Below are 26,643 nucleotides of genomic sequence, written 5' to 3'. Positions count from 1 at the left end.
TGCATTTTACCCCGTTTGCAGTCCTAATTTTTAACAGATTTGATCCTATTGCCCCTCTAGATCAAATAGATTAACTTACCAAACAACCTGATGGGCCTTCTCCCAACCAATTTTCAGGATTAATACAAGATGGTTTGTTAGATCCCCGAGCTCACGTGGAATGTAAAATTGCTTCCTGGAACATCACAGGTCTGCGGGCTAATTCAAATAACCCTAACTGGAATGAATTCATAAATAAATGGAATATTGTTTGTCTCTAAGAAATCTGGACAAAAGATGTTATGTGTGTAAAGTGGTATCATGATTTTTGGGAGCCTGCAACTACTTCCTTAGAAGGCAGGACAAAATGGGGGATATCATCTGTTGTAATTCTTGCCTCAAATAAATCGAAAGTATAGTCTTCTCCTTATTTCTTTAGCTATCCTAAAGTCTTGTCAGAGAGAGTTTGAACGCAAGGTGGTTAACGATTATTATATCCATTTTAAAGACTTTAAACTGGAGGTTATTGCTCCTTTTGATGTTTTTGTGACATACATTCTTTGCAGAACAAACGTAAAACAATGTTAATGTGGGCAGGATATTTTAACTCAAAATTATGCCCTTTGATCATGCTGTGATTGGAAATACTTTGAATAGCCTTATTTCAAGGTTTTCTCTGCTCCCAGCAAGTGGTTTAGAACAATATATCCCTGCTATGGGGGGGACATCAAATACCTATTTTACTATATGCAGATGATGCTGTGCTTATTGCATGAACCACAAATGGCTTGCAAGTTTTACTAGATGGTTTTGCAACTTTTATGACTACTTAAGATCCTAAAATATATTGCCGTAAGTCTTTTGTGTTGATTTCCAGGACGCGAAATACTAAAACTTAATAAATGTGATTTTATTTAGCTCAGTGCTGTCATGGAAACAACTTTTAACTGTTAGGGCAAATCAGTTTAAAAGTAACATTGAAGCAATGTCTAAATTATCTTAGGATCTAGGGCAAAAACCAGCTAAAGAGCCTTTTTATCTCTGTAAGAAAAGGTGTTTCAGCATGATCTTATGGAGCTGGCCTATGGGAATATACAAGCATAGACCTCTTCCAAAAGGTAGAAAACACTTTCCTAAGAAGACTATTACAGGTCCCCCAAGGAGCAGCAAATTTATCATGCCATGAAGAGCTTGGTCTTTCATAACTAACATATCTCCTAAATCTCGCCCCCTTATTGTTGTGGGTTAAGGTTTGGTATAACCCTGAGGCCTCCTTGGTGCAAGCATGCATTTTGGAGTGCCTGGGTCTAACAAGATTGAGGGTTTGGTTGTCTTATATAAAGATGCCTTTTGGAATGTTGGGTATCAATAAATTGTATGTAAACCACTCCACTATCACTGCAAAAACAAAAGAGATAGTAAAACGTAATTTCCTAAGTTGTTGCACTGATATGTGGTTAAGTAAATCACACAGCATACCAGGATTGGTGAGATATGTCTCATTGGTAACAACAAATGAGAAGGAATCTTATTTATTTTGTGTATCAAATGCCATTTACAGGTGATATCTTTCCCTTTTTAGATTCTGTTTGACCAATGTTGGTAGCCATGTGTTCATAGCAGTTTTAAGTTAGTATCCTGAAATGAGGTAAAATAGCTTGTTTATATGTTCTACTTGCAAGCCGGAGATTTAAAATGTAGTGCACATTTTAATTCCATTTTTAAATAGGAAGGGGGAACTCTTGGGTATCTGTAGAAAGGTTTTTAAATAATTGACGGTATTGGTACTGTTTGTATAAGTATTTTAATGAATAATATTTACTGATTGATGTATTAAAGGTGGTATGACATTTTGATTTTGATATGTTTGATTCTGTAATGGATTTATCTATTCCGAATAAAGATTTATGACTGACTGATATCACTGAATGCATCGACCACTCATACTCCAAGCAACCTCGCATACACCCACTCAGACACACACACTCACTCACATAGCCATTCACAGACTCATACAACTACTCACACACCCATTCACTCATCCATAGAGCCACTAACACACCCACCCACTCACACATACAGCCACTCACACTACCATTCACTCACTCATACAGCTACTCACACAACCACTCACTCACCCATACAGCCACTCTCACAGTCACACAATCACCCATACAGATACTCACACACCCACTTATTCACTCATACAGACTCTCAATACAGCCACTCACTCATGCACACATCAACTCACCCACCCAAACACACACCCACACAACCACTTATATTCCCATTCACAGAACCACACAATTACTGACACACCTGCTCACTCACTCATACAACCACTCACACAGATACTCACTCTCCAATACAGCCACTCACACACCAACTCACTTACCCAAACAGTCACTCTCCCACTCATACATCCACTCACACAACTACTCATTCAACTATACAGCTACTCAACGAGTCATGCAGCCACTCACTCACCCATACAGCCACTCACACAGCAACTGACTCCCCATACAGCTACTCACACATTCACTTATACACATATATAGCCACTCACACACAGATGCGATCACACAGCCAATCCCTTAATATATGTTAGAAATCTTATCACTCGTTAGTAGCAATCAATGTATACTCATTTTCATTTCATAGTAGCTTAGTATAAATTCTTAACACTCATAAACATTTAGAAAACCCTCACAACCAAAGCATGATGTCATCAGTGATGTCATTTGACATGTCACGAGTGATGTCACTGACCATGTCATGAGTGATATAATATGTAAGATCATAAGCAGTGCATTGTGAGCGCGTAGTTTATAGTTGACTCAGGTAACTATAACTGCTATATATATATATATATATATATATATATATATATATATATATATATATATATATATATATATATATATATATATATATATATATATATATATATATATATATATATATATATATATATATACTCAACCGAATGTATGACGAGACAACGCAAACATTTACAACGCATGCCTTTACATGCATGTTTTTACATTGCATGCCATCACAACTCATTTTTAGAAATGACATTTACAACGCATTCAATTACAACACATACCATTACAATGCTTACCATTACAAAGCATATTACCTTTAGGGCATCAGTAGGGTAAGTGTAGGGGTAACAATTATTATTCCTACTTTAGTGAGTGCAAGAGTAGGGTAAGTGTTGGATAGGGGAGGGGTAAAAATTACTATTCCCCATTACTTACCTTATATTTGGGTTGTAATTACATGTGTTGTAGGGACATGCATTGTAAGGACATGTGTTGTAGTGACATGCGATGTAATGGCTGCGTTGTAATGGCATGCCATGTAAAGGATGTTCTGTTGTAATGACTGCATTGTAAAGATAGTGAGATTTAATTACTGCGTTGTAAAGGTTGTTTCCCATTCAACCAAGCAAAATCTTTTAATTTGCTATGCTGGGTTACATACTGGAGAAATACTTTCAAGTAGCTAAAGAGACACCATTAGTCCACCAGCTACTCGTTGGTGAAGCCTAATCTAATATGCCAACTTAACGTTACTTACCATCGTTCTTCACTGTCTTTTTCCTCCATTTAATTTCAGAATGTTAATAAACCAGGTTGACAAACAAATAATTATGTAAGCTCTGTTGTAACCAATCAGACGTCTTAATGGATTAATGTTTCTTTTTTTCATCTACTTCCAGGCTTTCCGTTCCAGGGTGATGAATCAATCACTCGAAGTTGTGCAGTTAATTGTAAAGAAAGTAATCTAGATGAGATTGGACTTGAACACCCTGTGTTATGTTGTTATGAGAACTTGTGTAACTGCAGAGCAATTGATGGCTCTACTTGTACCAGTAAAAGCTCAACAACCGGCAGCAACTGCAGCTACACGTTAATAGCAATGGCCCTGGTCTACTGGGCTATATGTTAAACTCAACTATGATTTGAGAAAAAGATGTGCCATATTGAATATGCTCACTTTGTCAAGCACTAAACAGATTTCATCAATGGAGAAGCATACATTTTAGGAGTGAAAATCCCTGGAGTGAGAGGCAAAAAGGATATATTTTGCCATAATATTAAAGGCCAGGTCTGTGTCACTGTTGTATCTTTGAAAAGAAAAATAATAAAAGGAACACTTTCATTATCTAACTAAAAACACATTTGATCCATCTCCTCAAGAAGTAGACATCACCATAGATCTATTTTTGACCACTTTGATTTAGTGACATTGGAGGGAATGATGCCTTCACTATGCAATAGAGCAGTCCACTTCTTTGGGAAAATTGGATGAGGTTCAAGCCATGATTGTTTATTTTTCCCAAAGATGAGAAACATACCTTTCTGATGAGTACTATTAATAAATTATATTTTCACTCTCACATTCTTTTATGCACCTTCATAGATGTAACAAACGATTTGTTGTGTAGTGTAATTCATAGAAAATGTTCCTCAGCTGCACTAACAAAGTGTGAGCTTGTCGTATGTGTCAGCTTTCTTTTCTGGGGATTAAGGTCCAGATTTATTCTGAAACCATTTAGCAAATTCCTTTTGGTGAATCTTTGCATCCACAATAGGAAATCGCAAAAAAGCATGTATAAAAGTGTGTTGAACACTTTCTGCGATTTCCCGTGGTTCGCAAATGACCTACCTCATAAATATTAATGAAAATGAAATATTAATGAGGGAGGTCGCAATTTGCAACCCATTTGGAATAAACATCACAGGGATGGTGGCCTGCTAAAGTCAGCAGACCACCATTACTGTGTTTGCTTTTAAATAAAGCAATATTTTTTTGTAAAGCAGACCATTTTTCTTAACGTTAAGGAAAATGGGATGCTTTACATGAAGAAAAATGAAATGTTTTCCTTTCATTTTTTAAGAGCAGGCATTGGTCTGTGACACCACTGTCTGCTCCTAACAAGGTTTTTGCATACCCGTAGGGACCCCTTCCCCTTTTGCGAATGGTGGTGGTAACTGCGAATGTTTTGTGACCGCATTCGCGGTCACAAAACATTCATACATACCACTGCGATTCAGTATTTGGAAAGGACGCCCTAAACACGCCTCTTCTAAATACCAAAACGCAAACCCATTTGTAATTTGGTAACAGGTTACCGCATTGCAAAATAGGGTTTGATACATGGGCCAATTCTGGAAATTGGGTTGAAATTGAAATTGAAATTGAAATTGAAAATTGCATTTGTATAGCGCATAAACTACCTTGAGGCCTTGTAGCGCTTTGTCTGAAACGGAAGGGTACAGGAATTTCGTGCTAGCAGGATGTACCAAATAGGTGGGTTTTTAGAAGTTTCCTGAAAGCCAGGAAGTTGTTGGTCCTTCTAAGCGAGAGGGGGAGGGCGTTCCACAGTTTTACAGCGTTGAATGTAAATGAGCGGCCTCCCCAACAAGCTTTGTTTATCTTGTTGAGGTAGCCAAATGGAGTGGTGAGCTGGAGTGCAAGGCTCTGTGGGGGAGGTATGGGGTAATCAAAGGATACATTATAGCAGGACCGGTTCTCCAGATTGCTTTCTGCATAATACACATAGCTTTAAACTGAATCCTAGCTGTTAAGGGCAGCCAGTGTAACTTCTTAAGAGCAGGCTTAGCAGATTGTCTCCGTGGGATTTGGTAGAGCAGTCGGGCGGCACAGTTCTGTGTGACCTGAAGTTTATTAATTGTGGCCTTTGGGGCTCCCAGTATTAGGGCCTGAACCATGACTCTCCTTGCCTGGAACGGAAGAAGAGGGAGGATCTTACGAAGCATGCTCATCAAACCGTAACAGGTAGATGACGTCTTAGTGGCCTGGACCATAAAATCCAGGGAACTATCTAGCCAGACTCCCAGGCTTTTTATCTGTGTCTTTGGGGAGGGAGGGGGTCCCATACATTCCGGCCACATAGGGACCAGAATGTTGGGTGCGGGGTTGCCTAGTAACAATATTTCCTTTTTTTCCCCATTGAGTCTAAGACAGGAGAGCTCCATCCATTTGGCGACCGCCTCCAAACAGAGGCCCAAGATGCTAGACGACCCCCCAGCCTGGTTCAATGAAACCACAAGCTGGGTGTCGTCTGCATAGGTGACAATTTTGACGCCAAAAGGATGGACCACCTCCGCTAGAGGTCTCATGTAAATATTAAAAAGGGTGGGACTCAGGGCAGAGCCCTGAGGCACCCCTCACATGAGTGGCTGTTTAGTGGAGACAATGTCTCCCTCAAAGACCTGGAAGAAGCGCTCCTCCAGGAAGGAGGTCAGCCATGTCAGTGCCACGCCTGACACCTCCATGCCACTAAGATGATGTAATAAACTGGCATGGTTAACCGTGTCGAACGCGGCACTGAGATCTAATAGGATGATGGCCGCCTTGCTTCCCTGGTCCAGCAGACTCCTTGTCTCCTCTATCACGGCCAATAAAGCTGTCTCTGTCCCGTGCTGGGGACGGAACCCCGTCTGGGACGTAGAAAGCAGTTGGTTAGATTCCAAGTGCTCGACCAGTAAGTTATTAATGTGTTTCTCCACCAATTTGCTCATCCAGGGCAAAAGGGAGATAGGGCGATAATTGGACAAGTTGCTTTGGTCCAGATTGGTTTTTTTTAATAGAGCTCTGACCATAGCGCATTTCCGTGATACAGGAACTATGCCTGAAACAATTGAAGTATTAAGAACATCAAGGATTACTGGGCGGATTGTATCAATGACCTTAATTAGAGATTGAGGAGGCGCTGGGTTTCTCTGAGAATCCGAGGTGACCTTGGGAATTATTTTCTCCAAGGAGAAAGGGTCTATAGGAGTGAATTGTTCCAACCTGCTGATGGCCGGGGAATCGAAACTCACAGTTCTAGCTGTTTCTAACTCAGCACTGTTAGGGGTAAAGGAAGCATAGATGGTCTGGATTTTTTGATGGAAGAAAGGTGCCTGGTTATTGCATCGTGTCAGTGCTCCCTCTGCGGAAACCAATTCTTGGGGCAGGGAGATCAGAGATTTAGCTATTTTAAAGATCTCCTTGGGCGAGTTGGCAGCTTTGTTAATTTTGGTTTCATAAAAGAGGGCTTGTGCTGCCTTGCTTTTGGTTTTGTAGACACGGACTGCTGCTCTGTAATCTGCTTTCTTTTCTTGAGAGTAGTCCCGTCTCCACCCCCTTTCCATCTTACGGCAAGATTGTTTCAAGTCCCTTAGTCTAGCTGTGAACCAAGGTGTTATATCCTGCTCTTTCTCTCTCTTTGTCCCTCCTTAGTGTTAGTGTCTGCTTGTCTATGTCATGTCTCTGGGATGTCATCCATGATTCTACCTGTTGCTGTTCAAGGGATTATCAGTTACCTGGAGGCTGAGCAGGAAGTTATCTGCTCCCGGTGGGGTTTCTTACCATATTACATTCCTACTTGAATGCTGTACCTGACATCTAATCCCAAGAATAAATATACTACATGAACATTACAACAAGGACCCATCATCTTTATCTTACTGAATTTAACACATAGGGCTACTTTTTGTCTCTTTATATGCTGCAACCGTTCTTTGGGAAGGACTAGATAGAGGGAGTTCTGGATCCAGTTGTCAAAGTTACTGCTGGCCTGGGTGGGATTGAAGACCTTTACTGGCTTGAGATCAGCAATGAGTAGAGGAAAGTTTTGACCACTTCCTACCCCATTGTTTTTTGGCTCCTGGATAGACATGGAGCTCCCTGTTACCCAGTTCAAGGGAATCAGATAGTGGTCAGTCCAGGGTAGAGGGAGAGGTGTTTCAGTGGTTAATGTATCAATATTACTGAATACGTGATCCAGTAAATGGCCCTTATTATGTGTCGGGGCGAAACCTTTTTGTGGCAGATCCATTGCTTGAAGACTCAGCCGCAAATTATTGGCCGAGGGGTCAAGAGAATTATCTAGGTGGAGATTTAGGTCGCCTAATTCCTTATAGTTGGCCGACGCAAGTGCTGAGTCGGAGACTAGGTTGACCAGGTTGGGGATAAACTGACCGAGGGCTCCAGGTGGACGATAGACCAGGATACCTGAAAAGGTGTTTATTGGAGAAAGTTCTAATGCAAGGGACATGCTTTCGCAGTCTGACAGTGTGGTAGAAGTAATACGACAGTGATACAAATGCAAAATTGCATGACACATGTGGCCCTTAGATAGAGATGAGATCACAAGCCTACGGGCCTAACCAGCATATAAGTAGATCTCAGTTTTGCTCATTGTCTTTGCCCACACATTCCCTGTAATTATATTGCATTTGCGGATCCACCCGAACCACCCTGGACCCAGGTTGTGGTTTCTGGTCTTGCCTAAGTTTTGTGTGGAGTGTAGCAAGATTGATACATCGTAGAACAATGCAATGTTGCTGGAATCTGTTAAAGTCGAAATTTCTCACTTACTAATAGTCTTAAGGTGGATGTCCACAGAAGATGAGAACACATGCGTCCAGCAGCACCTGGGTTTAATAAGGTAGCAAAATGACTCCATTTCATACAGGGTAAACAGCAAACAGTTTATTGGAAACATGGCTGAGGTCCTTGTGATGAAAGACTGTGTCAGCCCCACCAGCATGATTGGTCTACCTGGTTATGAACAATTTCCAAAGTAACTGAATTCTGGCCAGAATCGCACACCCAACTTACAGTGGAAACGTGAAGGAGGACACTCAATATAGAGGTGATCAGCAAGTCTATTGTTGGGTTTCCAATATAATGTGTACCTTTCCATTGTTTGACTTCCAATTCCTTTTCTTCTAAGATGGGCACCAGAGTGCTGCTTAAGGTGAATAAAGCAGCACCACGCTAAGAGAAATTAATGACTGCTAAGATTACCAACAGTGAGTGACCCACCAGCATGTAGGTACATGTGGATTTAATCAGAACTGTATTTGGAAATGCTGCTGGGTTCCCTTATATCGCCACTCATCACCAATGTAGAGTCACAAGGCCCAGGGGCAGTCAAAGAAGCAGTGGTTACAATACATTTTATTTTTTTCTTTCCATTGCCATGTAACTTTATGTTATGGGGGGAAATTTCACACTGAACTGACCAATAGAGAGTTTCACGCCTGCCTCCTATTCCCTTCCTCATCATGTCTGGGTCCTCCCTTTGCTTTTTTTCTGAGGACTGCCCACAGCTCATGACAACCTTTTTTAGACAAGATATAGGAGCAACTCAAACCTGGATATTGATAGAGTCTGGTCTCTTCCAAAGTTATCTTATGTTATACAGTCTAGGCACACCTAGGGCCTAGTGGGACTACTCAAAAAGCCATGTCTTCAGTTCCGTACGAAATTCAAGAAGTGATGAGTAAGGTCTTCTGTAGAGGAGTATCTCACAGGGGTACTCACACGGTTACTTAGAATCTCCAAAAGAATAATGAATATATGGCTTTTTTATGGGAGTTGTCAATAGCAAACATTTGCCAACTACTTGAGCTCCTAGCTCTTTTTATTTAGGATTTGCCGATTAGGAGAACAAGCGATAACAGGTATTATTAATGGCATTATGGGGAATTAAAGACGTAGCATAATGATGAATAATGACAATCCAAAGAGAAGACATGTGAAAGTGATTAATTTCTTTTTGTATGTATGATTAAAAAACACAGGTCATTGGGACAACTTTTGATAAATAAAAAAATAGCAAAAACTATTAAAAAAAAGGGTTAGGGGATGAACCTAGGCACTGAGGGCTCGCTTGGAAAGCCTTCAAACTATTGGGGTTACGCAAAACACTGCGGACTACATTTTGGTATCTCTGTTGTACAGTAGGTATTCTTCATTACAAAGAGTACTTTGTACTCCGGCAATCAGCCTTTGTGCTCCGGCAATCAGCCTTTCATATCATGTTGGCATTAAGGGACGATTTGAATTCTTTTTTAAGATGAACTCCCTAAGTCGGGATTTGTGTTAGAGAAGCAAAGCAGCAATGTCCGTGAAGCGCTGACATTTTTTACCAATGCTTCATGAACATAGTTAGTTTTTTGCCTGTCCAGGACTGCATCTTATATTTGGCAGTTCTGGGCAAGTAAAACACAGTGTCAGAACCCCCACCCTTATTAGGGCAGCTCTTCTGACGCTATTGAGTCAGTAGTCCTTTCAAATTACTCTGAACCCGAATTTTACGGTCTCCAGCCTCCTAATATATAGACCTCCTGGGAACGCTACTATCTGGACAGCCAGCCTAGCAAATTATATCTCGCCATTTCTGTTAGACTATAAAAATTTTACACTTCTAGGGGATCTAAATCTGCATCTTGAGGACCCAACAAACCTGGCCTGCTGCAATCTAATAGATGATCTAATGGCCTTAAACCTATCACTCCTCAACTCCGGTCCCACGCACAAGGCAGGACATCTACTAGACCCCATATTCCCAAATCTCCCAGAATTAAAATGGACTATAACCAGTCCTATATGCTGGTCAGACCATCACCTTATCAGTTTTAGTCTAGCCAGAACTCCCTCCACCAGTAATACTACACGGTCTTCAAACCCCATGAGAAACTGGAAACTACTGGACATTAATAAACTGAATCAAGTGCTAACAACTAGCACACCCTCCCAGGACCAAAACATGGAAAGTCTCGCTGTAACCACAAACCAGTGGCTAGAATCCGCAGCCAATCAATGCCTCCCCCTACCGAAGGCAAATAAAAACTTTCACCGCCCCCCAGCCCCCTGGTTTAACAAGCTTCTCAAAGTTGAAAAATCTAAATGTCAAGCACTAGAAAGAAACTGGCGCAAAGATTACAAACCTGTAAAAAAGATTACATACAATAAGGCGAGAAACGCATATCACTCCTCTTGCATCAAAACACGGGCCCTGTACGTGGCAAACTCCATCAATAATGCCACAAACAAAGCAAAGACTCTATTCAATACAGTAAAGGACCTAGCTGGGGCCCAAACAACTGCTACTGCCCATCCCCTAACCAAAAAACAATGTCAGGACTTTGCGACATTTTTTAATGATAAAATTGAGAACATTATCATCAACATCACGACCAGGCCACTTAGCAACTGCTCACACCAGGATACCCCCATGTCATCTGACAAAGTAAACACCCTGGAAAACTGGCCCCAGGTAACTTTGGACTCCCTAAAAACCTCCCTAAAGTCCATCGCATCAGGCTCCCCCTGCGATCCTCTCCCTGTGAGTATTTTAAAACAACTTGACCCTACCCCCCTGACTGCCATAACAGACAGGCTTAATGCTTCCCTCCAAGCCTCCACCGTTCCATCAAGCTGGAAGCATGCAGTGGTAACCCCACTACTGAAAAAACCGTCATCCGACCCCACAGTTCTCTCTAATTATCGACCTATATCTCTGCTTCCTGCCTTTTCCAAACTCATGGAAAGGCACATACACTGCGCCCTCACCACTTTTTCAGAGGACAACAATCTCCTCCACCCCTCACAGTCAGGCTTCAGAGCAGGATACTCCACGGAGACTGCCCTACTGGGTGTGACGGAAAAAATTCGACAACTTCTGGACAGGGGTCAAACGGTCGCACTCATTCTTTTAGATTTGAGTGCGGCGTTTGACACCATATCACACAAAACTCTTCTCGCCACCCTAGGGAAAAACGGCATTCGCAATGACTTCTTACAGTGGATCAAGTCCTTTCTTTCCGAAAGAACCTTTTAGATTAAATCCAGTATCGCAAGCTCTGACATCTTCCCCGCTCCACATGGTGTACCACAAGGTTCCATCCTGAGCCCACTGTTTTTTAACTTGTACCTTAGACCACTGGCCGACCTGGCAGATGGCGCAGGCCTGACTTTAATGACCTCGCTGACGACTCCCAAAATATTTTCTCCCTCTCTGAGGCAAACCCTTTAGCCCCCTCCCTACTCAAAACCGAACTCCATAAAATTTTCAACTGGATGACTACCAACCCGTTGAAATTAAATGGGGATAAATCTGAGGTACTCCTACTGGGACGAAACAAGGAACTCTGGAACCCCTCCCACTGGCCGCCTGAGCTGGGTAATATTCCCCCGCCAGCTACTCAGGTAAGAAACCTAGGGGTCATTATAGACAACACTCTGTCTATGAAACAGCAGGCAAACAAAGTCGCAGGACTCTGCTTCACCATAATAAAATGGTTAAAGAAAATCATTTGAATGCTGCCCCTGGACACGCAAAAAACCGTAGTCACCGCACTAGTAACATCGCGTATTGACTACGGAAATATCCTCTATCTTAGCTCTAACTTAGCAGTAATCAAGCGACTCCAAATGATTCAAAACTCTGCTGCAAGACTCTTGTGCAGGATTCCAAAGGCTGAAAGAGTATCAAAACACCTGAACGAATTACATTGGCTCAGGGTTGAACATCGGATCAGCTTCAAAACCCTGAGCTACATGTTCAAAATTAAAAACAAAACGGCTCCCATCTATCTACAAGCCTTAGCCTTCCCCTACCTGCCAACAAGAAACCTCCGCTCCCAAACGGCCTCGAACTTCGCCGTCCCCAGATTCAAATTACAAAGAACTGGCGGGAAATCCTTCTCTGTCAGAGGACCAATTTTATGGAACTCACTCCCCCTGCATATCCGGAAAGAGGATAGCTACACTAAATTCCGGAAATACGTTAAAACCTGGCTGTTTCAGAAACAACTGTGCTAAACAACCAACTCAGCATTTTCCTTTTACCAACTTAATGTCAAAGGCGCCGGGAAACCCTTGTTGGGTAGCTGAGCGCCATACAAATGCAAAAGTTAAATAAATAAATAAAATAGTCCTCTGGGCACAGTGTCGCAGCTCAGAACCTATGAGCTACCTACTTCTAAACCATCTATGCTATACTATGCCAAAAGAGTAACATACAAAGTCAAACCCAACCCAACATAGGCTCTAATAGGAGTGGCAGGTTAAATTATGTATTGTGCAATTACTCTTTTTACTGCACCTACATGAATTCTGAGTTTCCAGGAAACAGCACAACCCACAATTTGACCTAGATATACTTGGGAAGGGCAAAACTGCTGTAATTTAGTTTGAGAAAATACCCAATAAATACTGGGGCATTCAAATTTTGGAGCTACAAGCACTAAAATTTGCATCCTCTGGTCCATGTTTGTAGGTAAAACAAAGAATAGGTGATAGTTATTACACTCTGTAGAATCTGAACACCTCAGTGTAGAAATGTGTTGGGCATGATAATTAGCAGGCGGTACACTGGGCCACTAGTGTGTGCTATGGTCCAGCCATATAGCATTGGTGAGCATCCTTTTGTGTAGTCAACCGAATGATTCTGCTGCTGTGTGTCCCTCCCAGTGATAGCAAGGCTCATCAGTGTCGAGCAACGGGATATCCATGCTACACTGTTATCAATTTAAGCCATGTAAATCAGTGGTTCTTAAATGGGGTCTGCGAGGCCTACTCAGGGGGTCTGTGCCTGTTTGACAAAATGAAATAATATTACAATTTATCAATTAAAATTAATATTGTATATACAATATAATGGAAAACTGAAAATTAGAAAACGCTTTCCATATTTGATTTTGGAAGAAATACAATTTCTTTCCATATTTTTAACATTTGTTTGATGTATAATTTTTTTTGTATATTGTTTTGAGGTTCATATCATAGACAATGCTAAGGCTGGGGGTCCCCAGTTTATAATAATGACACATGTGATACCTAGTTTCCAGTAATGATTGAGTGGGGGTCCACAGGGGTCAAATGGTTAAGAACCGCTGATATAATTAATCAGTGGTGCAAGCTCCAAGCACATTTATATTTAATAATATGTCTCAAATGATGCATACATACACATGTTTAATTAATAAGCACATAGACTTTCAAGGGTATTGCTCATACTGCTAACTAATAGGGATCCTTTCTATTGAGAGGCACTTGTCCAGTTCCTGTCATACATACATCACTTTAAAAAAAAGTTGTTTTGATCCTTTAACAATAAAGCATATGAAGACTATCACTACTTTTGAACAAAACGAATTTGGTTTGTGTTATTTCCTGCTGCCAGTGTGGGCTAGAGTATTTCCAAGAGTTTGTGGCACATACCGCTTCAGGACACCGGGCACATTCAATTGGTGAGACGCTGCCCTAAATGTTTCTATTGTAAGGGTTATCGCAATCTCTTTACATCATATTTGGCATTTAAATTAACCATTTACTCTGTGCACCTTTACTTTCACCATTTAATGTGTGTACGTTTATATTAACCATTACAGTGTGCACATTTACATTGGCTGTTTACTGTATGCACATTTACATTTGCCATTTACTTTGCACATCATTACATTCACCATATACTGAGCACATATTTACTTTCTGTGACCACTATGCATACATTTATTTTTTCTATTCGCTATGCAGACCTTCACATTCACCATTAAATGTGAACACATTTACATTTGCCTTTTACTGTGCACACCTTTACATTAATCATTGACTGTGTGCATATATACATATACCACCTACGGTGCACACCTTTTGATTAGCTATTTAGTGTGTGCATATTCACATTTACCATTTATTGTAGGCACATTCACCATTCACTGTGGGCACAATTACGTTTGCCATTTACTGTACACACATTTAAATGAATCATTTATTGTGGTGCACCCTTAAAAATAACTATTAATTACACTTGCTATTTGCTGTGCGCACATTCAAATTTGCCATATGCCAAGTGCACATTTATGTTCAACATTTGCCATGTGCCCATTTTATTTCTTCATTTAATGCGTGTTAATTTACATTTACCATTCACACCTTTGCATTCTCTATTCACATTCGCCTCTAATCTGCACACATTTACATTTGCCATTAACACATTTACATTCACCATTTGTTGTGTGCAGATTTACATTCACAATTTGCTGTATTCATATTTGCATTTGCCTTTTTCTAGTGTGCACTCATTTAGATTCACCATTTACTGTGTTCACATTTATATATCACTGTTGCGTGCATATTTACATTTACACTACACTATGTGGGCATTTACTTTCACCATTTGCTGTGCACACAATTGCATTGCCATTTACTGTAGGCATATTTTTATTCACCAATTGCCAAGTGCATATTTACAGTCACCACTTAATGTTCGCATATTTACATCAATCATTCCCTTCACACATGTTTAAATTCACAGTTAACTGTGTGCACCTTTACATTTATCACTTACTGTACACCCCATTACATTATCCTTTCACTGCATGCACATTTACATTTTCCATTGCACTACTACATCAGTACTTAATGAGTTCACAGTTACATTGCCCATTTGCCATGCACACATTGAAATTTGCCATTTACTGTGTGCATATACATATTTACCAGTTAGTGTTTATACATTTACATTTGCCATTCACCAAGTGTTCATTTGTATTCACCATTTACAGTGCACACAATTAGATTAATAATTTACTGTGCACAAATGTATATTCTCTATGTAGTGGGTGTACATTTATATTCACCTTTCATTCAATGCATACTTACATTCACACATTTACATTTGCTTTTTGGTCACTTACATTCACCATTTACTGTGTGCGCATTTACACTCACTATTTACTCTGCACTCATTTACATTTGCCATTTACTGTGCGCACATTTCCATTTGTAACTTATTGGAAGTACATTTCCGTTCACTATTGTATGCATATTTACATTTGCCATTCACAGTGTGCACATATCCATTGACCATTTGCTGTGTGCACATTTACAGTTGGCATACACCCTGTAGACATTTACATTCACCATTTACTGTCTGCACCTTTACATTCACCATTTACTGTAGATTCATTTACATTTACCATTTGCTGCCGGCGCATTCACATTCACCAGTTACCTTGTAGAGATTTACATTCACCATTTAATGTACGTGCATATTAGATAGTTGAACAACTATAACTTGCCAGTTACATATGTTTTGTGTCCACCATTAAACATCAGTTTCTTAATGCATATATTTGTGATACGCAAATGGAAATTAGTTTGTTATATTTGCTATACATATGGGGAGTTATATTTGTTTGTCTAATTGACATAGATATTTTATGTTAGCTTTTTGACCGTACTATAAGTCATGTAAATCATTGTAGGAAAGTAGGATCTGCTTCTTATTGTTACCCCCACTTTTTGCTTCATGTTATATTGTTTTTGACTAGTCTGACTGGGATCCTGCTAATCAGGACCCCAGTCAATATGCTTTCTCCCTAAACTGTTAGTTGGCATACTCCAGAGTGGATACTGGGGTGCCCTTGTCAGTCCCAAGTATATAGTGCTACCACCTTGGAATCATGCACCCATTTGACAGGGGAAGAATTTAGTGGGAAGGTCCCATACTAACATTACATGTGCAGCTTCCTGCCAACTACAGGTTCAGTTTCATCCAGGAATTGCTCTTCCGCAAAATAATTTTTCATCATAGGGAAAATGGAAGTTAGGGAACCCAAATTAGACTGCCCCAGCATACCTCGAATTTTATATTGCGAATAGTTGTTCTTGATGATCAGTTTAGAGGTCACACAAGCCTCCCCAGGGGCAACTCATAATACCTAGTTCCCATTCATTATAAGGGTAATTTTTACGTACCTAATCCAGACTATATTGCCCAAACCTGGAATACATAGCACTTCTTCTAGGCCCTGTTGATGCAAGCATAGCTCTGGTATAGCCCAATCCTTCTCCACTACAGAATGGGTCTCACTCCCATTCTGTCAGAGACTGATCTAAGCCCAAGATCTTTTATTATTTAAGTTTAAGTTTATTAAGAAAAAGTTGAAGAAACAAAGGAAAACATAATATATAAGGAAGTACAATATAACAGAATTATAATCTTCAGCAAATAACAATTTATATATAATGAAAGGGAAATGTGGGGGGAGGGATTCAGAGAAAGAAAAGGACAAGGGAAGGGGAATACAGTATCAGAAAAAAACATTAAAAATTAAAATACCATCTAAACGTGATCTCTATAAAAATAAGAAGGCATTTGAAAAATAAAGAGTAACCCTAATAGGTAATATAACGAAAGGAGCAGCATTAAGATCATATGTAGATGTAAAATATAAAGACAACAAGTAGATCAAGGAGGTTTTCAGACTTCATCAGGAGAATTAACTGTTGTAGCACAAGCGGAGGCAATGTATGTTAAATATGTGGGGAGAGGGAGCCATGAAAGATCTCTTTTAATGGATCAAGATATGGTATTAACGTGACTAGTGTCAAGTCCATGATGAAAGCAAACAGCATTCCACCATGCGCTGAAAGTAACGTTGTCGGCCTGTTTCCAGTTGGAAGTTATTAAATGGAGGGCTACTGCTAATAATAAATCACCCAGTGTGGGACTGGATGGTGAGTGGGTCCAAAAGGATGATAGAGAGCCTACAATTTTTTTTAGTAGGGGAGAAAGAGATTTGGGTTTTAAAAATTGTATTAATTTGAGACCAAACTAATTGCAAAAAACGGGAAATGGGGGACAATCAAAAAGCATGTTTTTTTAATCTGCAAAGGCCCAAGATCAGGTCCAGCAAACCGAAGAAGAGTCCATAGAGAAAGAGGCTAGTTTTGCGGTAATGAATAAAAGGCGTTTGTAAATAAAATAAAGTGTTTGAAAAGTATTGGCAGCTCTAGAGATCTTATGAATCTTTAGCCATATTTTAACCCAAAAGGGGGTAGACCAACATTCTGCTAAGTCCTTTTCCCAAGCCAATTCAGCCTTCCCCTTGTTTCTATCAGATGAGAGAAATAGGCATTTATATAAAGATGCAGCTGAAGGGTTGGCATATAGTAAAGGAAAAAGAATAGAACATCTGGAGGAGAGAGTGGGAGTAGATGGTAAGGAAAGAAGATATTGAGAAAGAGAGGAGTAAAGTAAACAATATTGAGCCTTTCAAGAAGATGGTAAAGAACATTTTGATTGAAGATCCAAAAAGGATTAAGGAACATTATTAAGTAATAACTGTGAAATCCAGAGCAATCCTTTGAGTTTCCAGGTTTTCCAGTAAATGGTACGACCTTTAATGCGTAATAAGTTATTATGCCATATGGGATGGAAGAAGTGGATTGAGAATTTTACGTGTATGAGAGATGACGTGGGAACCAAAAGGAGAAATATTATTCGTAAAAGCAAGAGAATCTTTAAATTCAACAGGGGTTATAAAATATTTTTCTATATGATCCAGATAGGATGATAAATACATTGATCATAAGAGAACCAACAGGAAGATTGTTTTAAAGAAAAAGCATAATGATATGATTTAAAATCAGAAAATGTAAGGCCTCCGGGGTTCTTGTCAGCTTTTAGAGCTGTCAGAGCTAATCGAGGAGATTTGTTTTTCCAAAGGAATTGGGTTAAAAGAGAATCAATTTTCTTAAAATAGACTCCAGGAATATGTACTGGAAACATAGAGAGAAGATAAAGAATCAAGGGAGAAAGCATCATCTTGATGGAGTCTAATCGTCCCCACCAAGTGAGGAAAAGCGGGTGCCAGCGGTCGATAGAGTCAGATAAAGTTTTAATAATATTGTCAAATTTTCCTTTAATGTTTCTGGAATGTTTGAAGAGAACCACAACCCTTGATATTTTGTCTTAGAAGGTTTCCAAGAAAAGCCTGTATATATAAACTCTTATGCGAGACAAAATATGTTTAAGGCGAGAACTTTTGTCTGAAATTAGACAGTATCCTGATAACTGTGAAAAAATATCAACTTGATATGAAAAAGATGCGCAGGATGTAGATGGATTTGAACAGTATAAAAGAATGTTGTCCGCATAAACTGACATTTTTACATGGTATCAAGCTGAAAACCAGTGATCTTAGCATCTAGCCTAATTTTAGTTAAAAAGGACTCTAATGCTATTATAAATACAGGTTCAAAAAGAGGGCATCCTTGACTTACTCCTCTAAAGAGTGGACAATAGTCTGAGTTTTGCCATTAACAAAAATAGAAGCTCTAGGACCTGAATAAGCAAAGAAATAAGAGAGATTAGATTAGGAGGGAACCCTATCCATTTTAGTGCCTGGAACATGAAATCCCATTCAATCCTATCAAATGCTTTTTCTGCGTCTAATGCTATAGCAGCAATAGGGTAATCAAGAGAGGAAGCTTTACTCAGAATATTAAAAAAGACTCTCGAGATATCGGAAGATAAGCGGCCTTTTACAAATCTTGATTGTTACGGGCCAATGACGTTAGGTAAAATAGGATCAATACGCAGGCAAGGATTTTTGCAAAGATGTTATAATCCAAGGAACTAAGGAAATTGGACGGTAATTTTTGCAGAGAAAAGGGTCCTTATTTTCTTAGTTATTAAACAGATCATGGCCTCTTGAAAAGTGCCTGACAAAGAACCATCTTTGACAAAAGCATTATAAAGTGATAAAAGTTGGGGAAGTAGCAGAGTTGCAAAGTGAGCATAAATTTCAATAGGGAATCGATCCAGACCTGGTGCTTTTCCTTTTTTCAGATCCAAAACTGCATGAGTGATTTCAGAGAGAGTGATATCGGTTTCTAAAGAAGTGACATCAGTGTCGTAAGGGGTAGGGGGTTCAATAGATTGAAAGTAAGTAGAAAGTGCAGTTGAAGTTGGTTGTTGTTCTGGGGTATAAAGGTTTTTGTAAAAGGAAACAAACTAATTTAAAATATTGTTGGCTTTAAATAGAGAAATACCTGTGTTATTCCGCAAAGATTCTATTTTAGTTCGGTCACGTCATATTTTCAATTAGTTTGCTAGCAATTTCTCCATTTTATTTTGGCCTCCATAATAACAGGCACTAATTTTTAAGAGATAAGAGGATGTGGCTTCAGTAGATAATTTATTACAAGTGAATTTTGCTTCAATAAGATTTTTTAACGAAGATTCAGAATTCGAGTGATAATGTGTATATTCAAGTTGTTTGATCTTGGCTAGCAACTGGGCATTTTTAGCTTCAAAAGATCTCTTTTTTTGTGAAATAAAATTTATGATAAAGCCTCTGGCGGCAGCTTTAAAGGAATCGCAGATCATTACTGGAGTAGAGTTAAAAGAAAAGAATGCAGAAGCAAACGAGTTGAATTGGCTTGTAAAATTAGGATCAGCTAATAATGTATTAATAAATCACCATCTTCCTGCATGAGGGGAAAAAGGTATCAATTCAAAAGCAAAAAAAACTGGACAATGATCTGATATTAGAATAGAACCAATCTCGGTGTGAGAAACTTGTTAAGATAAAGATTTACTAAAGAAGAGATAGTCTATTTGAGATTGTGAATGGTGAGGGAGGGAGTAAAAACTATATTCTTGGATGTCTGGATTGCAAAGCCTCCAAATGTCAACTAAGGACTTACGGCGTATGGTGGAAGTAAATTGTGAATGCATCTTAGTGTTAGAGAATTTAACAAAAGAATGTCTATCTAATATGGGGTCAAAAACCTGATTGCAATCACCACCAAAAATAACATATTCATCATCAAACATAAGACGTTTATCAGATACATGAGTCCAAAAAGCATTATCGATATTAACAGGTGCATAAACATTTAAAAGAACTAAAGGTATTTGATCTATAAGTAGTTTGACAATTAACCAGTGTCCTTCTAAATCAATTTCTTGATGGACAACTGAGATCTGATATTTCTTATGACACAGAATAGAGACTCCATTCTTTTTTCCTAGAGCTGGGGAAGAAAAAACATTGCCTACCCAACCTTGTTTTGATTTAAACGCTTCGGAGTCCGATAAATGGGTCTCTTGAATTAATGCAATATCAACCTATAGTTTAGCTAAATGGGTTATTACCCGTTGTCTTTTTATGGGGTTATTTACTCCTTTAAGATTCCATGTTACAACTCTAATAAAAATAACCAGTTAAATTGAACATGAACAGTTATTATGCAAACAATCAAAGAATCTTATTTATTACTCCAAGAAAGAGATAGAGTATATGAAAAAAGATTAAAAAAGAGATTTAAGGTTGAAAAGAGAAAAAAGGAGTGTATTAGAACGATAGTACCGAGCATAGATGAGAGAAAAGAAAAGATGGGAAAAGAAAGGGACAGGGAAGGAAAGAGGCAGGAGAGAACAAAACACAGAACAAAAAGACAGTACAAATCAAACTATTGAAAATGAAGATAAATGTCAAAAGGACATACCACAGACAAACAATGAGAATGGGATGGGTGGAGCCACATGAGGGAGGTAGCACACTGGACTGAGGACTCCATAAAGACGCGGCAGAGGGAGACAACCTCCAGGTACAAACAAAGAGAACATATTCAAGGGGTCACAAAACTGCACCTAAAGAATCAATCAAACAGAAGAATAAATATTAACAAAGGATCTCACAACTTGACAAAATACGGAAGGTAGGAAGATAAAGGGTAAACAACGCCAAAACAATGCATACATTTTCGAAACAATTATGATCAAGGGTTGTCCATGGATTCGTCTCTGCAAGAACTCAGGAATTGTTGAAGAAGCACCAGATCCTCATAGTTTGTTGTCTGTATTGTTATAAGTCACCTTGGTGAGGCATGGGTGGAATAGGGCATAACGAGCATTCAGAGAGCGGAGAGCAGGCCTCATCTCTAGAAACTTCTTTCGACGATCTGCAGTAACTTTGTCATAGTCCTGCGCAAAGAAGAGATTAGAGTCATTCCATGTAATCTTCCCTTTCTGTTTGGTAGCCTGAATGACTTTAAGAAGATCTGTGTACTCTAGAAAATATAAAATTACCCCTCATTTCATTGAAGAGGACGATGGAATAGTTGGATGAGAAATTTGACCTAAGCGGTGAGTTTGTTGAATATTCAAGGTTGAAGAGGTTGGAAGTCCAAGAAGCGTAGGCAAAAAGGATTGGAAAAAGGATATAGGATAAGATCCTTCGAGACCTTCCGCAAGCCCGTAAATGCATAGGTTATTACTAAGTATGGGCGAACTTTGCCGATCTGCGGTCTGCGATTTCGCACTAAATCACAAAAAAATCGGCAAATTCACGGATTTTCCCAAGAAATCGTGGATTTTTTTGCGATTTGCACCATACTTAACTGGAGTACTTTCTACTGCCTATTCAGTAAGTGCTACCTCGTTGGGTAAATGTATAGTGCTTTTCCTACACTGCTGCTGCGTAAAGGGCCAGAAGATTTGTCTCGACTGACCATGTGTGCCTGTAACTTTGCCACCGCGCCAAAAGGCGCCGAGGTCCCTTGAGTAAGCTGTCCATCATAGTAGGGAAAGGGCGGGAAAAACGATTGATACTGCTAGTGTGTGGTGTGGGGCTTCGATGAGTGTGCACATGCCTCTTGTGTAAAGGGTCAGAGAGCGAGCAAGGCAGCAGGTGAGGAGAAAGCAGCCTCCGGGCCACAAGAACTACAAAGGGATCGTGCTCGAGAAACTCTTGGATGCAAAGACCTCCCTCGAGTATTACAGCACATTTTTGACAGTAGATATAGGGTTAAAGCACACTTGCCCAGCCTCGACCGTGCTCACTAATGTTTTGGGCTGATTAAAAACATTACTGAATTTGAACTTCAACTCAGGCACCAGCTATATCTGTAAGTGCTTCCTGTTGAGGTTTAATTTTTGTGACAGGACCCTCGTGCCAGAATTAATCCTGCCCTGCATAGTTATCCATGAAGATGACACCGTTTTGTGCAATACCTCTACTCAACTGGAGTACTGGCTAATCAGTAAGTGCTACCTTGTTGTGTAAATGTATAGTGCTTTTCCTACACTGCAGCTGCGTAGAGGGCCAGAAGATGTGTCCCCAGTGACCATGTGTGCCTGTAGGTTTGCCACCGCTCCAAAAGGCGCCGAGGTCCCTTGAGTGAGCTGTCCATCATAGTTGGAAAAGGGCGGGAAAAACGTTTGATACTGCTAGTGTGTGGTGTGGGGCTTCTATGCGTGTGCACATGCCTCTTGTGTAAAGGGTCAGAGAGTGAGCAGGGCAGCAGGGGAGGAGAAAGCAGCCTCCTGGCCACAGGAACTACAAGGGGATCGCGCTCGAGAAACTCATGGATGCAAAGACCTCCCTCGAGTATTGCAGGTAATTTTCGACGGCAGACAAGGGGTTAAAGCACACTTGCCCAGCCTCGACCGTGCTCACTAATGTTTTGGGCTGATTAAAAACGTTACTGAATTTGAGCTTCAACTCAGGCACCAGCTATATCTGTAAGTGCTTCCTGTTGAGGTTTAATTTTTGTGACAGGAGCAGGAGTACTGGGTTTTTATGGACCCCGCGGTGCCAGGGAGAACACCTGAAAACTCCGAGTCCTTCCTGTTTCGAACCACAGAAACACCGAGTCTTCTAGGTGAAGTCAAAGATCGTATTTATTGGCTGCAGCCAGTAACAGATATCCTAGAAGTACAACAGCATGTATATTCTCAGGAGGCTGCTCAAAGTTACAAAGCCAGCCTTCGTCTTTTATACAAAATAATGAGCTTCGGGCATAAATTCCTTATTTTTCAGTAAGACCATACAAATATTTTTACTACAAAGGAAAAGCAGAGTCATGATGACAAGCACATATTTTAGTTCGTCCAGCCCGTAATTGATTACCCGGCAAGACCCAGTATTTTCATCAGATATCGACGGACCCCCAATAAAATCGGGCACCTCCTCCTCGTAAAGCAAGTTATAAAGCAATAAACAGGGACAGGTGTGTGTAAGATTAGGCATGGTTTGTGCGCGATGAAAGGTTTATGATATGTTGTGCCTTGATACTCATCTTGCTCGACCACTGGGGAAGGACCTGGCCGAACAGGTTTGGCTTCGGGCAGTGGAGTCAGCTTGCCCAGGTCACAGAGGAGTCAGCTAAGGTGTACGTGTCCTTTGGACCAGGTTTTTGTGTCTAGTCATTTGGCTATGTGAGGGCAATCACAAAATGGATGCCGTTCACAAAATGGAACCCGAGGGTTCAGAACGGAAATGCTAATTTCAGGGTGATTCCGTCACTTGATCGTGACGGAAATGCTCATGCATAGTATACTTGTCATTTCCGGTCTGCTGATACCAAAATCGTCTTGATACGATGAGGTTTATAACACGGGTCCAGAATTTCAGTACTACAGTTTGCCCTTACATAGGCAAAACAACCAATACTCATGCTAATCTGAGTCCAGGTCTATGTTCACAAAGTCATTGAGATGTTGCTGTAGCATCATCCTATCACTTAGCTCGTTTCTCGATACAGGATTCCTTACACATGATGTAGTACAGAGGCCACATATTGCAGGAGCGCACTGTACACATAGGCAGAACAGGAAAGAATGGCTAAGGCCATCCCAATGACTATCAGAATTTTCCATCCCCAGGCCGATATCAGCTCCCAGAACCACCCCATCAGTGACCAGTCTCCCTTATCCACCTGAATCGATTTGGAGATTTTATGCAGTTTGGAGATTGCCTGGTATACTGTCGGAGCGTTATCTGGGATGAAAATGCAGCAACTTGATTGGATCACTTTACATACCCCACCTCGGTCTGCAAGTATGACGTCTAAGGCGGCTCTGTTCTGAAGAGTCATAAGGCGGTGCGACTGGAGCTCCGCAGTCAAGTTACTAAGGGCACCGGCAGTTTCAACTATCGTAGATTCAACTACCCTTGTCAATTGGCGAATGTTCCTGCTGTTCACCATAGGCCCCCAAAAAGGCAGAAAACCTTTTCCGAAGTCACCAAACTCTTGACCCTAGTGTCGTCTTGACTCACGACACCTCTAACTGTCCTTGTCCTATGGTAATCTGCCGCGGCCGTGAAGGTGGTAGGCAACAGGAACAAAATGAAGCATGTGCCCGAGAAGTCACGGGGCAACCATGTATATGCTCTATCATGTCAGATGAAGTAGGTACCCTTAGTTGCTAAGAACGGGGGAGAGGTCTGAGACGAAAAGACATAAGTTTCAGTACAGACACTCTTCCCTAACTGAGCTCTGGGATTCTTGCCATTTCCCTGCAGACATAGGTGACCTTGGTGGGGTACGATCCAGATCGGGAAGGATCTCTTCGCTAGCATGCTTTCACTCTAGGCAATTCCATACCCTGTTGTGTTCCATCTGCTGTAAGCCTTCAACTCATCTCTGGGAATCGTTCTATACATGTCAATATCTCTGCTCATATTTGTGATTCCCACCACTAATGCCTTGTTGCTTGAGTTACTTTTCGTGGAACGTGGGGGATATGGTTCGATGGCAAACAGGAACATCGTTTGAAATGCCCATAAAGAACCATAGTAACTAAATGGCATGACAAAATATGGGATACCCTTATCTGTTGTGTGTGGCATGAGTCCACACACCCAACAATTTGTCGTGTTCATTATCGACTGGTGCTGGTGTAAGAGTTGAACAAATGAGTTATTTACGAACTCCAATCTTCTGGCAGACTCGTGTTCAGGTAGAGGGTGAAAAGAATGCGGGGAAACAAGAGAAGGAGGTGTGGGCTGTGCAGTGTGTGCAAATGTCACTCGAAAAGTGAATAAAGCATAACCTATTAAAAACATCATTATACTACACAACATAAAAATGCACATTATTAGAAATCGTGTTTTTGCCATCACTGTGCATATTCTGGTTTCAAAGTTCATTGATTTGGCAGGTCTCTTCGTATTGAAAGACTCCATCCTCTAGAATTGTTGCCCGCGGCGGTAGGGTGATTCTGCTAAGGAGTGCTTCTGTCAGTCCAGTGCAACTCCCTTAGACCAACCAGAACCGTCGACCTAACGTCTTCGGCTGCACCCCAAAGACTTTGGGCAGCCGCGACTGTACCGTACCGTACCTTGTTACATGACTACAAAAAAGTCCATCCTGCAGGCTAAATCGGACTACTTCACCTTTAAAATCCTTCTTTCTGCCAATAAGCCTAAAGATATTTTCTCTATTGTTCATGACTTGTCCCCCTCTGAAAGAGTCACCCTTAAGCTATCTCCCTCGCAAGCCCTCTGTAATTCCTTAAACCATTATTTAATCGATAAAATTACCACAATCAAAGTCATTATCTCCCCTCCCTCACCCTACTTCTCTTGTCCTGCGCCTCCCTCGAACCCCTACCTTTTGGAGCAGTTCCCCCAGATATCTGGAGAAACGTTCTCCTCCTTACTCACCAAAGTCAAATCTGGGTCCCCTTCCGACAGTTGTCCTGTCCACTTACTCAAAGAGATTCAAACAACTCTCTCTTACAGGGGACGGTCCTTGACCTCTTCAAATCTGCTAAAATCATTCCCATCTTGAAGAAGGCAGGGGCCGATCCGTCCACTCTCTCTAACTATCGCCCTATTTCTCTGCTCCCTTTCTTGGGGAAAAGCCTGGAGAGTCATGTCACAACATGCCTTAGCTCCTTCATTGAAAACATGCACTTTTTAGACCCTCATCAGGCTGGCTTTCGTCCGGCGCTCTCTACAGAGTCTGTTATCCTTTCGGTGCTGGACGAGCTCAGAGGTGGTGCCGAAGCCAGCTCCTCTCAAGCCCTGGTTCTCCTGGATCTGTTCGCTGCCTTTGACACGGTTGATCACACCATCTTGATCGATCGTGTCAAGGGCGCGGGCATTCGGGGATCCGCTCTGGCGTGGATCACCTCGTTCTTGGAGAATTGCCAGCAGGCTGTCCAGCTGGCAGGCTTCTCTGCTGCTCCATGCAGTATCACCTGCGGTGTCCCCCAAGGGTCGTCCCTTTCTCCTCTTCTATTCAATCTTTATATCTTTCCCC

The 26,643-nt window shown here is 40.7% G+C and overlaps 1 protein-coding gene across 2 annotated transcripts in view; it reads left to right on the top strand.

The window, feature by feature from the left end:
• Window positions 1-26,643, top strand: part of LOC147724780 (ly6/PLAUR domain-containing protein 2-like) — a 180,593-nt gene that overhangs the window by 140,019 nt on the left and 13,931 nt on the right. Inside the window, exon 3 of one of the 2 annotated variants that reach the window (XM_086966299.1) lies at window positions 3,707-4,387. The exons of the other annotated variant lie outside the window; for it this stretch is intronic. Within the exon in view, the coding sequence (XP_086822425.1) occupies window positions 3,707-3,936 (230 nt within the window). The 3' untranslated portion in view covers window positions 3,937-4,387. Of the gene's footprint in view, window positions 1-3,706; window positions 4,388-26,643 lie in introns of those variants that run through there. 2 annotated transcript variants of the gene reach the window in all.

The sequence above is a fragment of the Lissotriton vulgaris genome, chromosome 4_1, assembly GCF_964263255.1.
Source record: "Lissotriton vulgaris chromosome 4_1, aLisVul1.2, whole genome shotgun sequence".
Classification (NCBI taxonomy): Eukaryota; Metazoa; Chordata; class Amphibia; order Caudata; family Salamandridae; genus Lissotriton; species Lissotriton vulgaris.
The sequence above is the reverse complement of the archived record's forward strand: the minus strand, read 5'-3'. Positions and strand labels throughout refer to the sequence as shown.